This window comes from Periplaneta americana, chromosome 8, assembly GCF_040183065.1.
Source record: "Periplaneta americana isolate PAMFEO1 chromosome 8, P.americana_PAMFEO1_priV1, whole genome shotgun sequence".
NCBI lineage: Eukaryota > Metazoa > Arthropoda > Insecta > Blattodea > Blattidae > Periplaneta > Periplaneta americana.
The window spans coordinates 12,263,198-12,286,318 of record NC_091124.1 but is presented as its reverse complement, the minus strand read 5'-3'; the positions used below and the strand labels follow the sequence as shown (position 1 = coordinate 12,286,318).

The following is a 23,121-nucleotide window of genomic DNA, read 5'->3' as shown; positions in this document are numbered from 1 at the left end:
CTAAAGTTCAGTAACAATTAAAGTTGGTAACTTATATAGTTACTGCTTACGCAATTTAATTTATTTACATTAATCATGTTCATAATCAAGGATTAATTTTTTTAAACAAAAGAGTTATAAATGGTTCACAATGAATTCATTAATTGTGGGATAAATTTACATTTTTGTGGTTAGTTTACCTTGTAAATTAAGTTTCATAATTTATTTTATATTCTCAACTTACTTTATTACAGTGTTTTCATAAGAGGTGCCTCGAAGTATGTGAAGTGCACATAGAAAATCAAAATAAATTCAAATTATATTTATTTCTCTGTACTCAAAATCCTACAAACTTTTTTTGGCATTAGATTATATAACTTTAATTTCTATTCAACAAAATATTTTCAGTAGAAATAACTTTATATTGGTTTTCTTAATATCCTTTGCAGTTTATGGTTTTTCGTTCCGTGAAAATAAAGACAGATGATAAATATGTATTAGGTTTAAAAAACACGGAGTAAATAATCTAAATGATGTCATCAGTGACTATTAGTAAAAACTTGTGCTTATTATGAATAGGATGCTAAATAATATTTCATCAAATCTTATGAACAAGTAATTGAAGAAGTTTTATAAAATATACACAAGCCAAAAATTAAACCTTTTCCTTAATTGATATGGGAAATTAAAATATAATCTAAAAAATTCCAATTGTCCTTGGTACCAGTACATACAACGAATTTATTTCAAGTTACATATACTCAACACCAGGTAAATAACTGTGTAGTATTTTATCGGACAGATTTTACCATGAATAATTAAATAATGAAATATTTTTATTCATAACACTGAATGAGTACCGTATCTAAGGAAAATTATGTACCACATACATTTAATTCTTATTTCAATGTTGCACAAGGCTTCTATTTGATATTATATTTCCTTTCTGCCGTTAATAATGAAAATAATGATTCATTTCTAATTAATCATGTCACAACTATACAATTTCTAATTTACATTTCACACTAGACAAGTTCTTTCGCCTCTTTTATGTTTCTGTGAGAGAAATATTTAACCATTTCTGTTCTGTTCTGTTCTGTATGGTAAAAAATTCAAATTAATATAAACTAAAAATTAGCATTTTAAAAATTGGTAATTTCGCATTTTAAACAGTAACGGTATGCATACAATGATTATCATTAATATATTTCTTTGTGCTACGAGAACAGTGAAAATTGGGGACTAAAATGCGACAGGTTAGAATCAATACCTCATTCTGAATGTTCCATATTAAAAGTGACAGTCGTTAGAGAAATTTGATATGTTATACTTTCCAGTCTCATAAATACTTGATGGCACTTTATCAGTAAGGTTAGATAGATACTGGTACCTTACCGTGCATCTTGTAAGCCTACTTATGTGGATAAAGAAAAGAAGAACATTATTCGTATTCGGTTATTGTTTTATCTGAGAAAAATCAAGCCTGAATTTAGAATATTTTTTTTAACTTTCTAAAGATATTAAGGAAATTTATTAACCCAGATAAGACTGACGTCCTATATATAGGACGGAACGTTTTATTTTTTTAACATTGCTGTGTAAGATTTTCATAGTCGGCAATCATGATACCATAATCCTTATGTGTTATAAATTGCCTCCAATTTTTTTTTCTTATATTTAGTCTGTCATAGTCATTGTTATTAACATATTTGTGTGAAACGTCCGGTGTCCTATATATAGGACGTCAGTCTTATCTGGATTAAATACCTACCGATATATATAGTGTTTAAATTTTTGCATGATGTTACGATATACAGTAATGGTTCTATACTGCATTTTATTTTTAATACCTACAGTACTGGTATTCTGAAATAGATTTACAACGTAATTTAGAGCTGTTTTATGATTTAATGTACGGTACTTAATATTATGTTTTTGGTTATTACTGTTCTGTCTCTAAAATTTTTTACTGTATAAAGCCAAATGCTGAGTCTGAAATTATTTATAGAAACAAAAATGTTAAATTAATATGATAAATGAGTAAGAAAGTTACTGAAGTAGATTAGCAAGAAAAATAATAATATGTGAATGCTAATCCTTTTTCATATTATCAATGATAAGCAATGACACAATTATACATTAAAACTTTATAAACACCTTTAACTGCATTTTAAAATTTGCAATAGAGAAGTTTCACTGTACTTTAGTATAAAATTTCAGTGACTTGCCGTGTGCATAGTACATAAATAGATAAACCATGTTTCAGGATATTCTATTCAACACTTGGCTCAAAATCTAATAAAATTAAAACAAATACCGTAAGATTGTTGCCAAATTACATTACTAAAACTATGTAACACGGCATTTTCAAAATGTCTTCAAGAGTAATGAAAGTAATAATAATAATAATAATAATAATAATAATAATAATAATAATAATAATAATAATAATAATAATAATAATAGTTATATTGACATGAGTACGCAAAACTGTTTGATAATTTATTTCATGATTGTAGTAGTTACATATCTCTCTTGTTTCCAAAGAAAAAAATTTCATTTAAACTGAAACATTAAGCACCAAAATGCACTTTTCACAATATAAAAGTCACTGTTGATTGCAGAAAATACGTGTTTTGAACATCACTACTGAAGGACATTGTTACAACATGGACGATAGTTACAAATTTAATAGCTCAAAATCAAAATCAGTTGAAATAATGAAAGAACTTCTATTAAAATATGGCGAAGTTTTAATACCAGTATAAAAAATACGTTAAAATTTTTTAAGGACACTTCATAGAAATTGCCAGCCGTTCCAGTATGCTTCACCTTACTTCAAAAGAAATTTAATTTTCTCCAGAACTATAGTAGGGGACAAACAAAATTTTCATTAATCATAAAACAGGCACTGTTGAGTTGATTGATACTCACATTAAGTAACTAGGATTATTTTCTTCGAGTTGACAATAACTGAACATTGGAGTGAAAATTATTTATTAATTTATTTTCGTCTGATACCGTTTTCTCAGAAACTATTCGTGAAAACTTAATGAAAAATTTTATACACATTGTGTATTAGTATTGTGACATTGTAGGTAAAAGTTTTGTCGACGTAAAGTCATAATGTTTGTTTTTTTTTAATTTATTAATTAACATAATCAAAATTATGATATTGATTGATTAGAACAAGATAATTGAGACTTTATATCAAAAAAGCTTTGAAATTTAGAAATCATCTCACTATTCGTGAGCTGCCACAAGGGACAAAGAGTACTTAACCATATAAATGTTTACAAGTTCAGTGAACCATTAATTTTGTTTTGACAATGAAACTCCTACAAGAACATAGCTGCAAATACATTTTGTGATTGGTGGAAATATACCTAGTTTTAGAGAGGCAAGTGTTACAAAAAAATAAAGAATGCTAATGAACTTGGTTTTATTTCGAATATAGATGATGCTTCAGGAGAGCAATTGATCCTTTCAATGCAGCTAAAGTTACAATCAGAATAATAGATGTAGGTATTCCAAGCCTCTTAAACACATCTTTCATGAAAAGAGTAGCGGTACCTCTTGCTCCAACCAGAAGTCCGATTACTTCAAGTTCTTCTAGCTGGTACTTTTGGAGGTAATATGGAATGGTAGGATTGTAGATATTCTTTTTTTCCTTATCCACTTCTGCTGGTGGCTGTTCCTCGTTTGTTGCGAAACTACTAATTAACATTGTGTATAAAATTTTTCATCAAGAGGTAACAAACAGTTTCTGAGAAAATGGTATCAGTTAAAAATAAAAATCAGAAATTTTCACTCCAGTGTTCAATTATTATCAACTCAAAGAAAACAACGCTACTTATTAATTGCAGGTATCAACCAATTCAACAAAATATGTGTTATAATAACTGGTGACATTGTTTTGTCTATCTGCCATACTTCCTAAGAAAATTCAATTTCTTTAGGGGTACCAGTACCGGTAAGGTAAAACATACTGATATGGAACAACTGGCAATCCCTATCAAGTGCCCTTAAAAAATATTGTCATGAAGTCCAGATTGTATCTATTTCTATTGTAGTTTGTGTTATAAGCAAAGTCCATCGGAAGGGAGTGGACAAGTTAACCACTAAAAATAAAGGAATAATATTAATCAACAAATTTTTAGTTTTAATACACATAGGGACAGTTCTTCAATCTGGTAAGCACAGAACCAATGGCAAGGTAACTCATTTTCAGTGCTGCTTCATTTTTCTCTCTCTGTATAATTTTTTTTTTCTTTTTCCTTCGACACTTTCAATAAATACAGCTGGACTGCAGTTTTTCCTGTAGGATTTCTTACTTTATTGACTCGATTTTCTTTTCTTACCCTTACCACATATTCACAAATACTACAATAAATGCAACTCTATAAACTCTGCCTTGCCCCTATAAATTTTGTCGAATTTTGTTATGTTCTGCATTTAAGACAAGGGAAAAAATATTGGTCTTATTTTGTAATGGAAAGAAGTAACTTTCTTTCTCCTGGCTTAGTTGCCTCACGAGTGATGCCTTATTGGTGTCACTTTCAGGTTCAAACCTGTTTTCGGGTAGTGACTAAACTACAACTGGCACTGAAGAAAGGTTTATGTTACTTATATGCTGTACACCGGTAATTGTAAAAAATATAAAAACAACTTTAGTACCGATAAAATCCTTGACCTTTTATCATTATATCTAAAGTCTCAAAGAAACCTGACACTAAATCGTAAAATGTTATAAAAACAGCTTAAGAAGTGATAAATGCACATGCATCTGAAATTTTATAGGCTACTTAGCCTATAATAATATCATAGACAGTGGTGGCAGTACAGTGTTGAAAGATTATAGATTAATACAAAATTTAATTTAATAAAATTAATGTTTCTTTGAAACTGCTGCCTTAAATCGTGAATAAGTTATACAGGTACCAGTCTGTTAAGATTAATTTTGAGACATATTTAGTTTCAAAATGCAAGTAAACAGGAGAAAAAATAACTATGTCCTCATTACATGCCATTATGTTGCAACAATGTCCTTCTGCCGAGTGATATGTTCTCCAAGTACATCTAAATGCTTCAACGCAATATCACATACTTAAAATAGCTAGGGAATGTCACAAAAATTACGTCAGGAAGCAAACAGCTCTGACTCGAGGTTACTGGCAATTCTTCCCTGAACGGTCAAAAAGAAAATAACAAGTGAACCATATTTCATAAATATATTGTTCATATGTACAGTTTTCCTACAATGCAATGTTCCCTACAATATATACACTTAACATATCTGCGCCCTCAGCACTCTGATCTTTCAAAATCGTAAAGGAGAACCGATCTGGCATTTCATTTAAAAAAATGGTGCTTGGTACCAATATGGTGCAACACACTAAAGTGAATCAATCTACCTACAATATTAAGATTTGCACCCCGCAGTTGGCCCCTTCAGTCAGTCACAGGAGGCCCGGAGGGCGGCGGGATTACGAAATTGGGGCAGTAATGCTCTCCGAGGAGTCAGGGCGCAGTTGCCATTTCGATTTATGTAGCCTATGGGTTTTACGCAATTTTAATGCATTCCGCACCAGATGTTGCCTTATAACCTTCATAATTCTATCAGAACTAACATGGTAGCCAACTAGTATTCGGTACCGATAACTCCAGAGCTTATTGTTTTTAAGAAGTTTATTATTTATTTTACTGATTATACGAGAGTCATGTTGACGGACCAAAATGCAATAATTATGTACACCTTCAATTCAAAATCTCTGAACTGTGTTCGCTTCTCATGTAACTTTAAATATAAATTTATAATTTGATTACATTTAAAAGGGGAGAATATGTATTTATTTATTAAAATTAAAGAATAAGAAATTTTATATTAAAATATTGGTCTTCCTGAATTCTTATGGCATGACATTATCCCAAACGAAGCAATGTACAACTTCTTGTTTTGGAATGTTGCTTAACAATTTGTATCATATAGTTTACATACATATTTATATCCTTTAATGAAAGGCAAGAAGATAAAAACTGATAAAATATGCGAGTCAAAACAAAACATGTACGTTGACTTAAATGTACCTATGTAAGATCTTCACTCTTAATTATAATAATGACGTCACTTCTCCAGTATCTAAATGTCGATGCTGATGCTCTCCTTGGAACACACACCCTGACTGAGATGGTTTTTATATAAGTACAACAATAAATATCTTTTTTCTTTTTTTCATTCATACAACAATGCTTGAAATCTTAGTAATAAATCTGCATGCATCTTACATTGCTGATAAAAGGAAAAGTCCAGAGACAAGTGAGGAATGGAGAGGGGTGACTACCTTCGAACACACATCATGCCTTCCAACTCAACATAGAGAAGGGTTCACAAGGAAGCAGAGAATATCTTTGGAAAGTTCATGTGGTACCACAATTTAGTCGTTTCTGTGCTTCACGAATCCAATGAGGACTATTTGGCATGATGTGGACTATAAGAGAGCTCGATAAATACCGTCTGCTCGGCTGCTTCTTCACAGTTTACACCCAACTGGAGATGCTTATTACATTACAACAAACAAAATATCACTTCAGAGCACTAACCTCTTGTATAGTCGATAAAATTCAGTAATAAATCTCTGACATTTTACAGCATATATATTCCTCTATTTCAACTCACAGTAAAGTGTTTATTTCAAATGTAATCTACAAAGTCAAACAGAGATCATTCGTACCTGTTTAATCATAATTTCTTAAAATAACTAAGTGAACTTCACTGAGAGAATTTTTCTTTAAAACTTGAACTGAAATATACGAGTTTCGAGAATAATCACCAGACACTTTCATGTGAAACAGATAAAGAATGTGTATCATTTCTTACTGTGATCAAACTTCATACATTCTTTGTCCACGGATAGCAAGAGTGCAGAATACTTTTATGGGGAGATGACTGAATATGTATTACTTACCGGTACATTGGATCTATTAATTATGTGCTTATAGTTCATTTATGTCAGAGATTACTGATGCGGTATTTAGTAAAAATTCTCCAATTTGGAACAAATACCATATTTACGTAATGGTGGTCTAATTCTAATTATCGTAACTAGCAACGATTTTGCTTAATTTGTCACTTGTTTTCTACGTAAACAACAATGTGCACAATGAAATGAACAGACATATGGTATCAAATGCATGTTTGAAGTCTGATTTGTACATTTTTTAATTTGTAGGCCTGAAGTATGAAACAGTAATAGTAGAAGTAACAAAATTGAGAGTAATCCTACTACCTACTGTATTTGGGGTAATAGTAGTATTATAGTATTGGTACTGCAGTAGTAGTAGTAGTAGTAGCAGCAGCAGGAATAGTAGTAGTAATGGTAAGTGTAGTACTAGTAGTAGTAGTAGTAGTAGTAGTAGTAGTAGTAGGAGGAGGAGGAGGAGGAGGAGGAGGAGGAAAAGTAGTAGCTTACTGGTTAACACTAGTTTCAGTAGTATGTGTAGTAATAGTAGCAGTAGTAGTAGTTTTAGTGGTGGTAGTAGTAGTTTTAGTGGTGGTGGTAGTAGTAGTAGTAGTAGTAGTAGTAGTAGTAGTAGTAGTAGTAGTAGTAGTAGTAAGTGGTTTTAATAGTACTATGTGTAGTAGTAATGGTAATTTCAGTAGTTTCAGCAGTAACATATGCATAGTAATAATGGTAGTAGTTAGCAACAATAGCAGTAGATTAACAGATATTGGTAGTAGTAGTAGTAGTAGTAGTAGTAGTAGTAGTAGTAGTAGTAGGAGGAGGAGGAAAAGTAGTAGCTTACTGGTTAACAGTAGTTTCAGTAGTATGTGTAGTAATAGTAGCAGTAGTAGTAGTTTTAGTGGTGGTAGTAGTAGTAGTAGTTGTAGTAGTAGTAGTAGTGGAAGTAAAAGTGGTTTTAATAGTACTATGTGTAGTAGTAATGGTAATTTCAGTAGTTTCAGCAGTAACATATGCATAGTAATAATGGTAGTAGTTAGCAACAATAGCAGTAGATTAACAGATTGGTAGTAGTAGTAGTAGTAGTAGTAGTAGTAGTAGTAGTAGTAGGAGGAGGAGGAGGAAAAGTAGTAGCTTACTGGTTAACAGTAGTTTCAGTAGTATGTGTAGTAATAGTAGCAGTAGTAGTAGTTTTAGTGGTGGTAGTAGTAGTAGTAGTAAGTGGTTTTAATAGTACTATGTGTAGTAGTAATGGTAATTTCAGTAGTTTCAGCAGTAACATATGCATAGTAATAATGGTAGTAGTTAGCAACAATAGCAGTAGATTAACAGATTGGTAGTAGTAGTAGTAGTAGTAGTTGCAGCAGAAGTAATAGTAGCAGTAGTAGTAAAAGGTTTAGTGGTACCTACGAGTATGTGTAGTATAGTGGTACTGGTAATAGTAGTTTTGGTAGTATGTGTAGTAATAGTAGCTGCAGTATTACTGATAGTAAGTAGTAATGTAACATTATAGTAATATTATCAGTCGTTTAGTATTAGGTAGTAATAGCAGCAGTTGACTAACAGTACTGGTGGTAGTAGTAGTAGTAATACCAGTAGTAGTAGCAGCAGCAGGAATAGTAGTAGTAATGATAAGTGTAGTAGTAGTAGTAGTAGTAGTAGTAGTAGGAGGAAAAGTAGTAGCTTACTGGTTAACAGTAGTTTCAGTAGTATGTGTAGTAATAGTAGCAGTAGTAGTAGTTTCAGTGGTAATAATAGTGGTAATGGTAATAGTAGTAGTTTTAGTAGTACCAGTATATGTAGTAGTAATACCAGTAGTAAATAGTAATGCAGCATTATAGTAGTAACAATAGTAGTTAGTAATGATAGCAGTAGTGGAAATGCTAATACGGTATAGTTTTAGTAGTATGTATAGTAGTAGTGGTAATAGCAGTAGTTTTAGTAGTATGTGCAGTAATAGTAACAGTAATAGCAGCAGCAGCAGTAGTAGTAGTAGTAGTAGTAGTAGTAGTAGTAGTAGAAGTAATAGTAGTAGTAGTAGTAGTGGTAGTAGTAGTAGTAGTAGTAGTAGAAGTAATAGTAGTAGTAGTAGTAGTAGTGGTAGTAGTAGTAGTAGTAGCGGTGGTAGTAGTAGTAGTAGTAGTAGTAGTAGTGGTAGTAGTGGTGGTAGTAGTAGTAGTAGTAGTAGTAGTAGTAGTAGTAGTAGTAATGTGGGCCTAAGTTACTAGCCTATATGACAGTCATAATTTGTGGAACTGTGATTTATATTAACTAGTGAATTTAAAATATCTCCATTTGCATTCCAACTACTGTGCAATCTGCATAAACAGACCACCACTAAATGAAGAAAGCACAAACCTTCATCTAACCATCTCCAGATGAGTGCAGTTTTAAGAAGTGCTGTGTCATACAAAATAAACACTGTTATCACGATCACAATGCACCCACCGCAGGTGTATCCACCGCCGCCACAACAGTAGCACAACGTAATTATAAAGAACTACGATACCGGAGAGCTGCGGCAAAAGAAATTGGGGAAAGCTCCGTTTCCAGTTCAGTCTTCCTGCTGATGACCATAGCAGAGGCAAACATATATAATATGTAAGAATGGATTGCATTACTAGTATGTGGATATATGTCCCCAGCTCCTGTACGAAAATGTCATGGGAATGCTCACTGATAACACAGCACCATTCCATCTTATATTGCTATCATGTTGAAGTCTGTAGTGTCTAGCCCTTGTTCCGACAGGATTGGCAACACTGATGTTGATACCGATGCACTCTGCACATGTTCATCGCCTTCACGTTTTGGCAGTATTTGGACTGATCTTTACATTCTGACACTGAAAATGAAAAATATTAAATTATCAATATCTTCGTAAGTTTGTGTGAATATGTTACAGCAAAAACCCGAAATCCATTTATACTTAGTTCTTACTAGAAGCTCTTACTATACTGATCAAAACTTGTGTTTTATAGTATGAACTAGACATCACAAGTTAATTTGGTAAAACACGGGGGTAAAGTTCAACTTCTAAGTGTTTTTTAAATTAGTCAAGGCTAAGTTTTGGTTAACAACTCGGGAAAAATTTAATCAAATATGTTTAAACTGAACAAGTATTGAGCTTATGATACTTACTGTGAATCAAAAACAAAAATAAACGAGAAATTTGAATTTTTCATCTGATTTCTAACTAAAAACAGTCTAATACAAGACAAGTTAAACTTTACAGTATGTAGCATTTTTATTACAGTAATTACATAGCATTGTGGTTTTTAGTATTTGCTAGGAAATGTCTAACTCCTAGTTTTTAGGTCACATTAAGTAAGGTGAGGTTTGTGGCTCAAGACAGGAATTCTTCATGTCGCTTAAATTATTAAACTTACGGTAACGGTATTAATAAAAACTATTGTACTTCGTACATTGTAATTTTACGTCTGTTTGTTCTAAGGATGCTGTACCAGCTACAAAATTATTCAGCATTGATACACAGGAAACAGAACTTAAAATTTATATTCGTGCTTTTATTGCTTTCTTTGTTTTACTAGAAAAATATTAACTCAAGGTTTTATAGGTTAGATTACACAAGATCATATTGGTGGTTCAGGACAAGAATTCATCGTATGTTTATAATGTTAACAGTGTAGACTAATTATTTTCTAATACGTACGAATTAAAGAAAGTTAAGGAATCCTACTGCACTTTATATACTGGCAATTGACAAATCTTTGCCATTAACTTAACCTAACCTAATTAAATCCAACCTACAGAAATTAGAAGCTAAACTTTGTTGGTATCAGTAATGGTATCGTAACATTTTTTTTTATTTTTACTAAACAGTCTTGTGGTTTTAAAATTTCAACTAGAAAGCAATAGAGCTGTGCTTTTGATCGAAATTAGGAGTTTCTAGTTCTTAGCAGTAAGATATCAATGAATTACGGGATTTTAAATGTAACAAATACACGAGCCTCTTGCAACATGCTGTACAGTATATTATGCAAGCATGCAAGGTTTCTAGCTAAGCAAGATCAGTGATGCTAGTGAATTATTTATAAAACTGAGATGCCAGTCAAGATAATGCATAGATAGTATAAAAAGAAAAAGGGTTTTCCACGTCTATAATTCAAGTGTATGTAAATAAACTACGAAAATATTATTATAAAATTTATGAGTGCTTTAACAGCATGTTGAAATACAATCTCTCCAGAATTTAAAAACTAAGGGTGCTATTCATAGACATTTCGCTAGCCAGCGCTATGAGCGTGCTAAACTAGCCCCGGTTATCGACTGATTACTTGTACAGGATTCATATCAGATCATATCGCTAACACTGGTTTAGGAATACGAAAAACGTTAGTTCGCTGATCATCTACCGGAAGCCAGCGCTAAGGATGTCTATGAATATGGCCTTAAGCGTTGAACCACAGTCTACTATATACAGTCGCGAAGCTTGAGGTGATTTTTTGCAAATCTCGTGATAAAGCGCTCCAAGCAGTTAGCAACTAGAAACAATAGACTGTCCACGGTCGACTTTGGACTGAATCGTATTTCCATCGAGTGCTAGCTCGTTGCATATTTCACATTGATGCTTGTGAAATGTTCGTTATTGGTTGTAATGAAAATGTTAATGGCTAAAATACAATAATTGGAATAATAATATTTTACTAGGGACGTAGAAAAATTAAGTTTGTTTTAATGAAATTTATTGATCATGTTTTATTTTCAATTCTGGTGGGATTATTATTGCTTAGGCCTACTTTTTTTTTTTTCAAAGGATATGTTTTTAATTATAGCTGTTAATTTTGTTGTTATTTTTATTTGTTACTTTCTTAGAGACGTAGAAAAAGTCTATTACAATAAAATTTATTAATCACGTTTTATTTCCAATTCTGGTGTGATTATTATTGCTTAACCTCAACTACGTAAGCCTACACTACAAGTACCGGTACACATACATAAGTTATTTCATATTTCCATTATTATTGTTGTAAAGGGAAATGCAAATTAATATTTATTGGTTTCATAGTTAATTATCGCTATAATCTTGAATGAGTGAAGCGATTATAGTAAATTTCAGTTCGTTTTGCACAAACAAAAATAATATTAACCTATTTCTTGCAGGTATCTTCGAGTTTATGGTGGAATTTAATATACTTTATTACCTAAATAATAAATTAACTTTATGCATTTAATATTTCAATAATGGAAGGAAGGTGTTAATTTTTCCAAAAGAACACAATGAAAGTGTAACATATTTTGTCGGCTGCTAGGAGAGAGATCTGCGATGATGAGGCGATAGTAGCGATCCTAGTGGTGGGCAACTATCCATGTTTGCATTTTTACTACATATTGAGCTTCGCGACTGTATATAGTAGACTGTGGTTGAACACTGAACTGGTAAGTACTGGTAGTTCTGAAATATTCCATAGAGTGTATTCCAACACAGAGTTGAAACAGTTGACTGTGAAAGTCTTAAATTTCACAATGATGTGTTACTTCACAATCCAATTGATAAATGAAAGCAACAATACAGTACTTCTTACAGTAATTGTAAAATTATGTTTAACTGTATGCATATCATTCCCATAATTATACTTCCATGCTCCTAGTGAGTTAGCATCTCAATTTCAAGAACTCATGTGTGAAGAGCAGGCAATGCATCTAGGTGCTACATACCATACATCCTAAGATTTGAGAAATATTACCTTAATCCTCGACACTCAGTAGTGTGAACTTGATCCATTATAGGGACAAAATAACTCAATTTTACACCAGAGGTTTGGAGAACATTAATGGTTAGTATATATGTAGAACTACAGTAATATTCTTATAAACAAATTTAAAATTACTACTGATGTGTAATTTATGTAATGTTATGGTGTTCTCAAGTTTCTAAATTGCTAAACTAGATAAGGTTAGTAATATTATACTTTACATATAATACTTACTGTACGTAATCTTAAAATAAACTTTTACATAGAATTAAATAGGCAGATGTATTTATGTATGAGTTCAATATTAAATTCTTATCAGTTCAAATTTTAAAAGCACAAAAGAAACGATAAAGATTTTCATGTATGTAGCAATGTACATGACTTAAATAAAATAGGTACTGGTATTAATTTATACACAGAACCTGATAAATCAAGTGAATATGTTGTTTAAAATAAAAATACCGGTTATATTCATTCTGGTAACAATATTATTTTTTTATTAATTAAAAGTTATTAAATAATTTTCTTGCAACATTTTTATATCAAGTAGGGATACTTCAAATCCCAAGAAGTTAACTGAAATGCTCAAATAAAAGTATGTATTGGAAAATGATAACATATGGGGATTTGAATTTTAATTTAATTCCAGCAGTGTATGTTGAATGCCCACTTTTAAATGTTCGCAATTGAATATTTTTTTTAATATGTATTCTCAAAATCTCTTTCACACACACACACATTTATGTACTCCCTACATTAACATAGACACACACGCAGCACGCACACACATTATCATATCCACACACACCCACAATCTTATACCTAACATACACCCACAAACTCATGTTCACACACATAAACAATCGCACATCCAAACACACCAACTATCTTGCATTCAAACACATCAATAATCTTACACTCATTCAGACTCCCCATCTCACATCGACACACACTGGGGTTTTCAATTCTTTTAAAGAAAATATGGGAAGCTAAGAAATCAACAAATTATTTAGTTCAATTACTAAAAAAAAACTTTATTTTACACTTTGACAGTTAGACTTAAATTATGAGTACCTGTTTTTAGGCAGATTTTTCCTCGTTAATAGTTTTCACCATCTTTAACAAATTGTAAAAATTCCCTGCATGAGAATTTCAAGTTTACTATAATTTGCAATTTTGATTTGATTAGATGTGTCACGCACTTGTTTCGAATACCTGTCCTCTTATTGTTCACGAGAGAAAATATCCTCACTATATGAGTATCACTACAGTAAAACCCTGATAAGATGCTGTTCAAGGGACCGTGTGCAAAACGCATATTAACCGGGACCGCGTATTAGGCAGGTAACTTATACTAATTTTGACTTATATACAGTATCTATTAGCATTTTTCGTTATTGAAATACATGATTCATGAAAGGTAACACAGTATTACTCCATGATGTAATTACTGTACTGTACGTCAAAGACATTTACAATATGTACTGTATTTAATTCTTTCGAAAAAAAAAGCCATTTATATTTGTTTGCCTTGTGCGTGTTCTCCAAGTCCTCATGTTTACCACACTTCAGTTTCTGCGATTATATCCTCCCGACGATGTCGCAGCTGTAGTGATTGAGTCGCGATTTTTTATTGTCGTTCTTAATGTCGATGATGGGATTCCTAATGAATCAGAGAGTCGTTCCTGAGTAAGAGTACTGTTCTCATCGTACTTTCGTAAGATTTCCAATTTTTCCGATACAGAAAGGCTTTTCGTTTAACACCCATTGTAATCACATTCACAGGCACTTCAATACACAAAAGGACAACAAACTGCCCAGCAAAAATTTCCAGAATTTTATTACGGCCGAGTGAGGAATGCTGTTTGAGAGAGAGGGTTAGCAAGAGGGTGAGGTATCGTAAATGTATGTAGGCTTTAACCACGAAGGTAAGGAGTTGAATAAGAGAGCGTAACAAGAGGGTGGGGTATACTAAGGTAAGAAGTATGAAGGTTTAAATGCGCAGATAAAGGATCGAATAGCAATACTTTTCAGGTTAATGGCACCAGTGAGTTCAATGACCAAAATGTTTCATTGCTGTTACAGTACATTGCTGAAAATTACATCGAAAATATTCCACAAAATCAGCGTATTATGCGGGACTTGAGCACAACAAACGGGGTATTTTATAAAGGCGTTATATATGAAATGTGCAGGGACTGGACAAAAAAAGGTATTACACAGGATAGCATAATAAGCAGGCAAGTCTTATCGAGGTTTTACTGTACCTGGTATGCTTAGAACAAAACTCACTACTTTTCCTAATTTGTAACATTAACACTGTTTGGTTTTAAACTAGTGAGCACTGAAACTCATTTCTAGCAAAGATACTACATTTTAATGCATCTTTTATCTTTTTATGTCCCAGTATTTTCCTTAAACCTTCTGTAAATATCTCGATTTTTCATAAAAATTCTATGGGATCCTAATTTAAGGAGAGCAGATAATTAAATTTTAATTGTTTTTTTTCTAAATTATACCGAATTTTCATTTTCTGTAAGTATAAATATAGTTGTTGCAACAACTTAAGGGGAGATTAAAGACTGAAGGAGTGTAATTTTCACATTTACATTGAAACTTCAATAACTTGGGACACACTTGAGCCACTGTAACGAAATTTTAGACATATGTGTGCATATACTGTGTAAATATGAAGCAGATTGGAGGTGTAGTTTCGATGATATTGAAATTTTCATTTTGTAATTAAAAATAATTGATCTTAAAAATATAGTAATTTTTATGCACCATTTTCTCAGAAAATATCATAGAACATTGATTCAAACTTTGCACACTTCAAAAATGACTTATAAGAAGGCAATTAACGAACAGGCAAGTATTATAGAACAGTCATACAAATAAAAAAAATTTTTGCAACTTATAAGAATTTAATATTCTTAAATTTCATACTTTTTTCAATGCATAATTAGTCACTGTTATGCAATCAATAGTCCCACATATGTAATTCTTCATCAATTTCTGTAATATATTAAGGTAAATGTGTGTGCAAAGTTTCATTCATTTTGGTTAAGTAGTTTCTGAGAAATTCGTTCATAATTGTGAAAAAATATAGTTTTCAGAAAAACTAATTTAAAAATAATTATTACAAGAAAACCTATTTTGCACCATTCTGTGTACCTTACAATCGAGATTAGTTTTGAAAAAAAAATTGGAGACCAAATTTTGAAGAAAAAAAAAAAACAAAAGGATACAGCAATTCACTGAAATGGATATCTCTCACATGAAAATATTATACATCCAACCAAAAAAACAGAAACTTAACACTCTAGAACAATATGAAATCATACAAAAACACACCCACATCACATCCTCAACACTCAACTGAATTTCAACACACACTCTTTTCGACACAATCTTGAACACATCTCACCACAACAGGAAACCAGAAGACAGCGCAGAATCTTCACTAGGCTTCGGACAATGAAGGATACCACTTCGAAACTAGTCAGCCAGGTAAATTGCAAAAGTTAACACAGTAAAGATATCATAAAGTTATTCAGTGATTACACCAACACACCCACAATCCCACATCAACCCATACCTATAAACTCAAGCTCATTTTCAACAACGTACATTCCCTATACGTCTACATCATTCAAACAAAACAGAATTTTCCCTTCCCCACACACGCACGAGAGCATATATACATGCATACAAACATACATACACTCTGTGTAAGTTGGCAGTAATTTGGTTCATCACTATTTAGTTAATTTTTTAATTGGGTTAAGATTTACTGGATAATTATGCAATTTACCAATCCTAACAAAAAAAACTACTAATACCGGTATTAATTAAGTTCCAGAAAAACTTTACAAGTTCTCACAGGAGTTAATGGTTTCATTTTCAGCAAGAATGGCTCTCATAACTAGAATAAAGTATTAGATACGTGAAAATTTACCAATAAAATTTGTCTATATAGTGTGTAAACGGTATAGAATAGCGAACATTTTACTGATGATAAGGATGGTGTTCCTGAACAAAACTTTGATAGAATTTTTTTAAATTCTCAAGTTTAAACTAAAAAACAATTATATGTTTTCAGAACAGGTAATAAAATTTAGAATTCTCCAGAAACACATTGTTAGGCCTACTTATTATTATTTTTTTTAAACCACACATAAAAGCAGCAGATTGCAATTATTTTACGATTTAGCACAACAGATATCAATAGCAGAAAACTGAAATCTAATAACTAAATAATAACTTTAATAATTAAATTAGCTCTTAATTCATTTATAAATAAATAATACGAAGGTTCTTAACTCAGAAATAAATATAACATGAAAGAGTAATATGCTACTAATAAAATTAATTCAAGTTGAATTGAAATCTACGATGTGAAAATCGTACTTGATATGAACGAAATGCATATAAAATAGCACATGAACACTAAAATTATTATTTATCATTTTCTCCATAGCAATACACACTAGTATATGATGGTATTAGCCAACAATAACATCAGATTGTTCTTTATTTTTCTGAACACGAATTTAAATTGTCTTTTGACAGGCATTCTTATTTAAACGACTATCTTTTCTGAAAATATTGACTTAGAAATTATTGTCAATTCTGAGGAAACTACTAAGATTGAAACAAACTTTATTAAGATCTTTCTTTTTATTTCGGTATGTAGAGGCCTACTGTTTCCATTCTGTATAGAGTGAATGCATCCTTAAATTTGTCACTTGTGACTATTTTCAATTTACTTGAGTAGGTTATATATTTTCCGAATCTTTTCTGTTGTTAATGTGATCATTCTTTAAGAGATTTTAACATGAAAAGTGTACAGAAGTGAATTTTTGTATCGTTTCTTTATTGCTGATGAAAAATGAGTGTCACTTGTTAAGGTAATGTACAATGAGTATTGGATTTATATAGCATGATGACTCGTGTAGGTGGGGGACTTACTCTGGGCACAGGGAGGCCCCTTGCACACCTTCATGACGGAGGGCCGTGGCTGGTCCCTGCAAGCGTTGCCCGCTGGTTTCTTGGTGCCGTACCACACGCACTGCAGGATGCGGTACTTGATGCCTTGAGTCTCGCACGGCGCCGCGCACTGCACATGCACACAAGCATGCATGCTAAGACAGACAACTGCTGATGCTAGACACTGCGCCCCCCAGAAGTAGACTGACTCCCATCAGACTCGAAGGCAAACAATACCATAATTTTTCCATTTTTATTTTAAGAGGTTGATCTACAGAGATATCTGTCCACAATGGGAAGTAAATCAATAAACTTTTTTTTAATAAACATAATTCTTTTCGTGCTATAAATCTATGATATGGGACCCCCTGTTTTTATTCCCTTCTAAAAGTGACCATGGTAAGAATTTTTATCATTCTCAAGTGGGTTTAAATTAGGGTACCAGTACCCATAATATTTGTATGAAGAAAACGGACATTTACAAAAACCTGGGACATAAAAAACTCATTAACAAAGTCCAAAAATCTTCTTTTCTTCTTCTTCTTCTTCTTCTTCTTCTTCTTCTTCTTCTACAGTCAGGGATTAGGCTAAAGCCTGTTCTGGTCTCACATTTTGTCCATCATTTTCTGGGTCGTTGTATTGAACAGCCTCCTTAGTCTGAAGTTTTTTTTTTTTTTTTTTTTTTGGGATATGATTAGATGTCATCGATCCTAAATTTAGTATCCAATTTTCTCTATAATCCAAAAATCGTTACAAAAATATAACTGGCAAATTATAATAGACTTTTACCTTTGTATTTGCAGTCAAATGACTATTTTTTGTCCTTTTATTCTGCAGACATAGATGCTTCATTGTTACCGTACTTTTCTTCTGATTTATGTATTGATGAAGAAGTAAAGTGCTGGCCTTCTGTGCCCGAGGTTGCGGGTTCAATTCCAGCCCAGATTGATGGCATTCAAGTGCGCTTAAATGTGACAGGCTCATGTCAGTAGATTTACAGGCATGTAAAAGAACTCCTGCAGGACAAAATTCCGGCACACCGGGACGTTGATATAACCTCGGCAGTTGCGAGCGTCGTTAAATAAAACATAATTTAATTAAAAACAAAACTAAGGAAAAGACACATTCCATGGCAGCATTTGACCCATGAATTTCCAAACAAAATCCTAGCAAATATATTGGCAAAGCATCATCGCAAAAAGGAAGACATTTGAGCGTCCCCCAAAAAGCTTTTGGGACAGCGGGGCATTCTCCCCCCCCCCATTGAGCGTCCCCCAAAAAGCTTTTGGGACAGTGGGGCATTCTCCTCCCCCATTGAGCGTCCCCCAAAAAGCTTTTGGGACAGCGGGGCATTCTCCCCCCCATTGAGCGTCCCCCAAAAAGCTTTTGGGGCTGCGGGGCATTCTCCCCCCCATTGAGCGTCCCCCAAAAAGCTTTTGGGACAGCAGGACATTCTTCCCCCCCATTGAGCGTCCCCCAAAAAGCTTTTGGGACAGCGGGGCATTCTCCCCCCCATTGAGCGTCCCCCAAAAAGCTTTTGGGACAGTGGGGCATTCTTCCCCCATTGAGCGTCCCCCAAAAAGCTTTTGGGACAGCGGGGCATTCTCCCCCCCATTGAGCGCCCCCCAAAAAGCTTTTGAGACAGCAGGGCATTCTCCCCTCCATTGAGCGTCCCCCAAAAAGCTTTTGGGACAGCGGGGCATTCTCCCCCCATTGAGCGTCCCCCAAAAAGCTTTTGGGACAGCGGGGCATTCTCCCCCCATTGAGCGTCCCCCAAAAAGCTTTTGGGACAGCAGGGCATTCTCCCCCCCCCATTGAGCGTCCCCCAAAAAGCTTTTGGGACAGCGTGGCATTCTCCCCCCCCCCAAAAAAAAATGGGACAAATGAACATCCTAATATAAATTTTTTAAGTTCGGTTTTGGAAAAAAGATAGGTACAGTGCAAAAATGTTCATTTCTTTTTTCATTTTAACTTGTGAATATGTTCGTTAGTTAGTTATCTTTGATCAACAAATTGTCAAGCAGAAAAGTGAACAGCAAACGAAGAGTCAGAAGACATGTCAAAAGTTACTTTTTGGATTTCAGGACTGTCGAATACGTGTATTTTTTTTTAATCTCGATATTAAATGATGTTTACATTATTTCAGTACCGGTACTTCCTCTCCCCTTCATATGAGGAACTATAAATTGTTTTAAATAAAGTCATAAACTGGATACTAAAATTTTTAGAATATCACAATTCTGTAATCTCGATACATAACAGAATGGTTATGATGTACCAGTATCCTAAAAAGTTATTGAACATAAAACACAAAATTCACTTGATCAGTATTTTCAAATGAATTATTATCCCATAAGTATACAAAATACGACCAGCATGAAACAAATATTAATTAATCAGTCTTCTTAATGTATCCAGCAGGATGCTGATAACATAGAACCGTCCACTGTAGTCTTCAGATAAAGTTCCTTTTAACAGGTGAGAGGTACTTTGTTCAGCATCCATTATAGATGTCTGTCACCCGTAACCAGAGTTGAGATATTGCAGAGCTAAGTCTTGCGTGATTGATATTGAGGATTTTAATTTGATTCTTCAAGGATTTATGGATGTGCAGTATAACAAAATGTGTTCCAAGTCTTTATTACACCATACACAAATAGGACTATCAGGTGAAATCATTGTAGATGTAACTGTATGTCAATGTGACTTGTTTTGGGTGTTGTTAAAATTTTGTTGTTGTTTTCTAATGCCAGGCGTTTGACAATAAAGTCATTTGACCTCTTGCACTCCAATATTTTTCAAAGATATTATCATGGCCAGCCACTGAAGCACAGATTTTGAGGTGTTCCGAATCCATTTCTTGGTTTGAGTTGCACAATGGGCAGTTAGGGGACTGATATATTCCAATTCTATACAGGTGTTTGGCCAAACAATCATGGCCTGTTGCCAATCTAAATGCAGCTACAGACGATTTTCGTGGTAAATCGGGAATTAACTGTGGGTTATGATGAAGAGAGTTCCATTTTTTCCCTTGAGATTGTGTTATCAAATTTTGTTTGTTGAAGTCTAAGTATGTAGATTTAATAAATCTTTTCACAGAGTAATATGTAGATTTAGTAACAGGTCTGTAAGTAGCAGTGCTGCCCTTCTTTGCTAAAGCATCTGCATTCTCGTTTCCCAGGATTCCACAATGGGATGGTATCCATTGGAATACAATTCTTTTATTGAATGATATTAATTGAGAGAGCACTTTAGTTATTTCTGCTGTTTGAGATGAAGGTGTGTGGTTAGAGACTATTGATAGAATAGCTGCTTTGGAGTCTGACAATATAACTGTATTCTTAAATTTATTGATGTGGCATAGAAGATTCCTGAGACATTCACTTATTGCAATGATTTCTCCATCAAAACTTGTTGTTCCATACCCAAGAGATCTATAAAGTGAGAAGAGACAGCACGTAACACCTGCACCGGCACCTTGTTCTCTGGAGATCAAGGATCCGTAAGTGTATATAAATGAAGCCAGTTTTGTGGAGGGTACCTAATATTAATTGTCTCTAAAGACAATTGTTGTTAAAATGTTTAAATATGTCTCGACAAGATTTTGAACTTTATCAGGTCATTTGATTTCTTTTGTATCGTCTGTGAAGTTTTGTATTTGTCAGAAGAGAACCAATTGTTGATCAACAGGTTTGTAAAATTGGAGTTGACTCAAGCAAAGGCACTTGGTTGCAAATGCTTTGTCTTCACAAATTTCTCTTTTCAGGTACACAACAATGGCTAGGTATCCATTGAAATATTATTTTCTTTCAGAGATTGTTGACTTACTCTGTTGTTTTTGTGCAGGAATAGTTGCATATGCATTATAGGCACTAACTTTGACGCGTTGAGTAAGAGGGCTTAAACTTATTCCTTTGAACAAACAATAATCAGGGGTGTATTTCAGGCCTGGCGGCGCCAAGGTGCTATTTTTCGAGACTGGGTGGTGCCAGGACACTTCTGATTTTCATATTTTCGTCAAATTTTGCAATTACAGTAAAAAGTCATATTTTATTGGTATTTGAATAATATTTTCCTGTGGAAATAGTGGTGGTGGTGGTGGTGGTGGTGGTGGTGGTGGTGGTGGTGGTGATGATGATGATGATGGCGAAAATAAAGACAACTACTGCCGTACTAAGAAATCCCAGAGCTATGGCACTTCTTTGTTTATAAATACACCATTTACAATAACCTAAAGGATGTCTGCCTGTAGAAGATGTAGTAAAACCAATGCAGCCCCACTATTTTTCACTACAACCTTTATGAAGGATATTCATGATTTTATACAATATTTATAAGAAATTTCGTTTTATTGCAATAAACAATTTGGGAGATGTATTTTGACCTACAAACATTAAAGTAGTTATTTAACGTCTTTAACAATATTTTCATTTACTGAAAGTAGCATTAAATTCAATCTTCAATTACATGAATAATTCATATTTACAGCTTTTATCAGCAAAAAGGAAATACTGTGTAAATATTAACACTTTAATTAACATTTTAAATATAAAAGGAGAACTTATTAAAGTACTGGTAAGCAATTAAGAGACACGGTATTATTTTATGGAGGAGGAACCCGAAGGCTTATAGTGCTTACCGCTTCATTCTGTGAATGATTGGGGAGCTGAGCGGCCTCGCTCTTGTACAAGTACAGCATGCTGAATTGTGAACTTAACCCAGGCTATGGTATTGATGGCAATGATGATGATGATGATTTGTGAGTTAATGATGGTGAAATCAGTCTGAGGTCCAATGCCGAGAGTTACCCAAACATTCTGCTTCAATTGGTTGAGAGAAAACTCCGGATAAAACTCCTGAGAATTCTAAATGGATTTCTGTACGGCTCAAGATCGAAATAACGAAGGTCATGACAATTATATCGATTGTAATATCTCCAATCGCGGGTATGGGATGAGATTGGAAAAAATAATGAATCAACCACGGTATATTTTTCTTAGTTTATTTAAGTTACAGAGATACTCATTTTATTTCCAGGTTCAGTTCAGAACACTACAATGAAATAATGCGCTCTAATGGTAAATAACAATAATACTTGATTATCAGTTCGGAAATGCGGACATGTGAGCGATATTATAATAAAAATCCGAACAAGGCAAACAAATTTTTTCTGGTAAGTGAGCGCCTACCTTTATTCTCCAACTCACCCACTATTTAGAATCCGGTTTCCGAATAGCTGACACTCTTTGGACACGCCTCTTGTCCCCCCTCCGCCCTAATTCACGCAAACAATACCCAGTTCACAGAAAGTTGAGAACACGATATTTCGCTGCAATTTGCACTTTTTCCCTCTGTTGCTTCTAAAGCCTTTTTGGTTTGGAGCAATTTATTTGCATGCAATGAAGATAAATTACTTCTTCAATTTGTGATGCAAATATAATAAATAGTCGACTGATTCTCAATAAAGAATGCATGCA

General features: G+C 33.3%; 1 protein-coding gene across 1 annotated transcript in view; it reads right to left on the bottom strand.

Moving 5' to 3' along the window:
* Positions 1–1,211: 1,211 nt before the first annotated feature.
* nolo (no long nerve cord) overlaps positions 1,212–23,121 on the bottom strand; it is a 600,625-nt gene continuing 578,715 nt past the window's right edge. Inside the window, exons 23-24 of the mRNA XM_069832206.1 lie at positions 17,627–17,774; positions 1,212–9,783 (exon numbers count right to left, since the gene is read on the bottom strand). Of these exons, the coding sequence (XP_069688307.1) occupies positions 9,671–9,783; positions 17,627–17,774 (261 nt within the window). The 3' untranslated portion in view covers positions 1,212–9,670. The remainder of the gene's footprint in view (positions 9,784–17,626; positions 17,775–23,121) is intronic.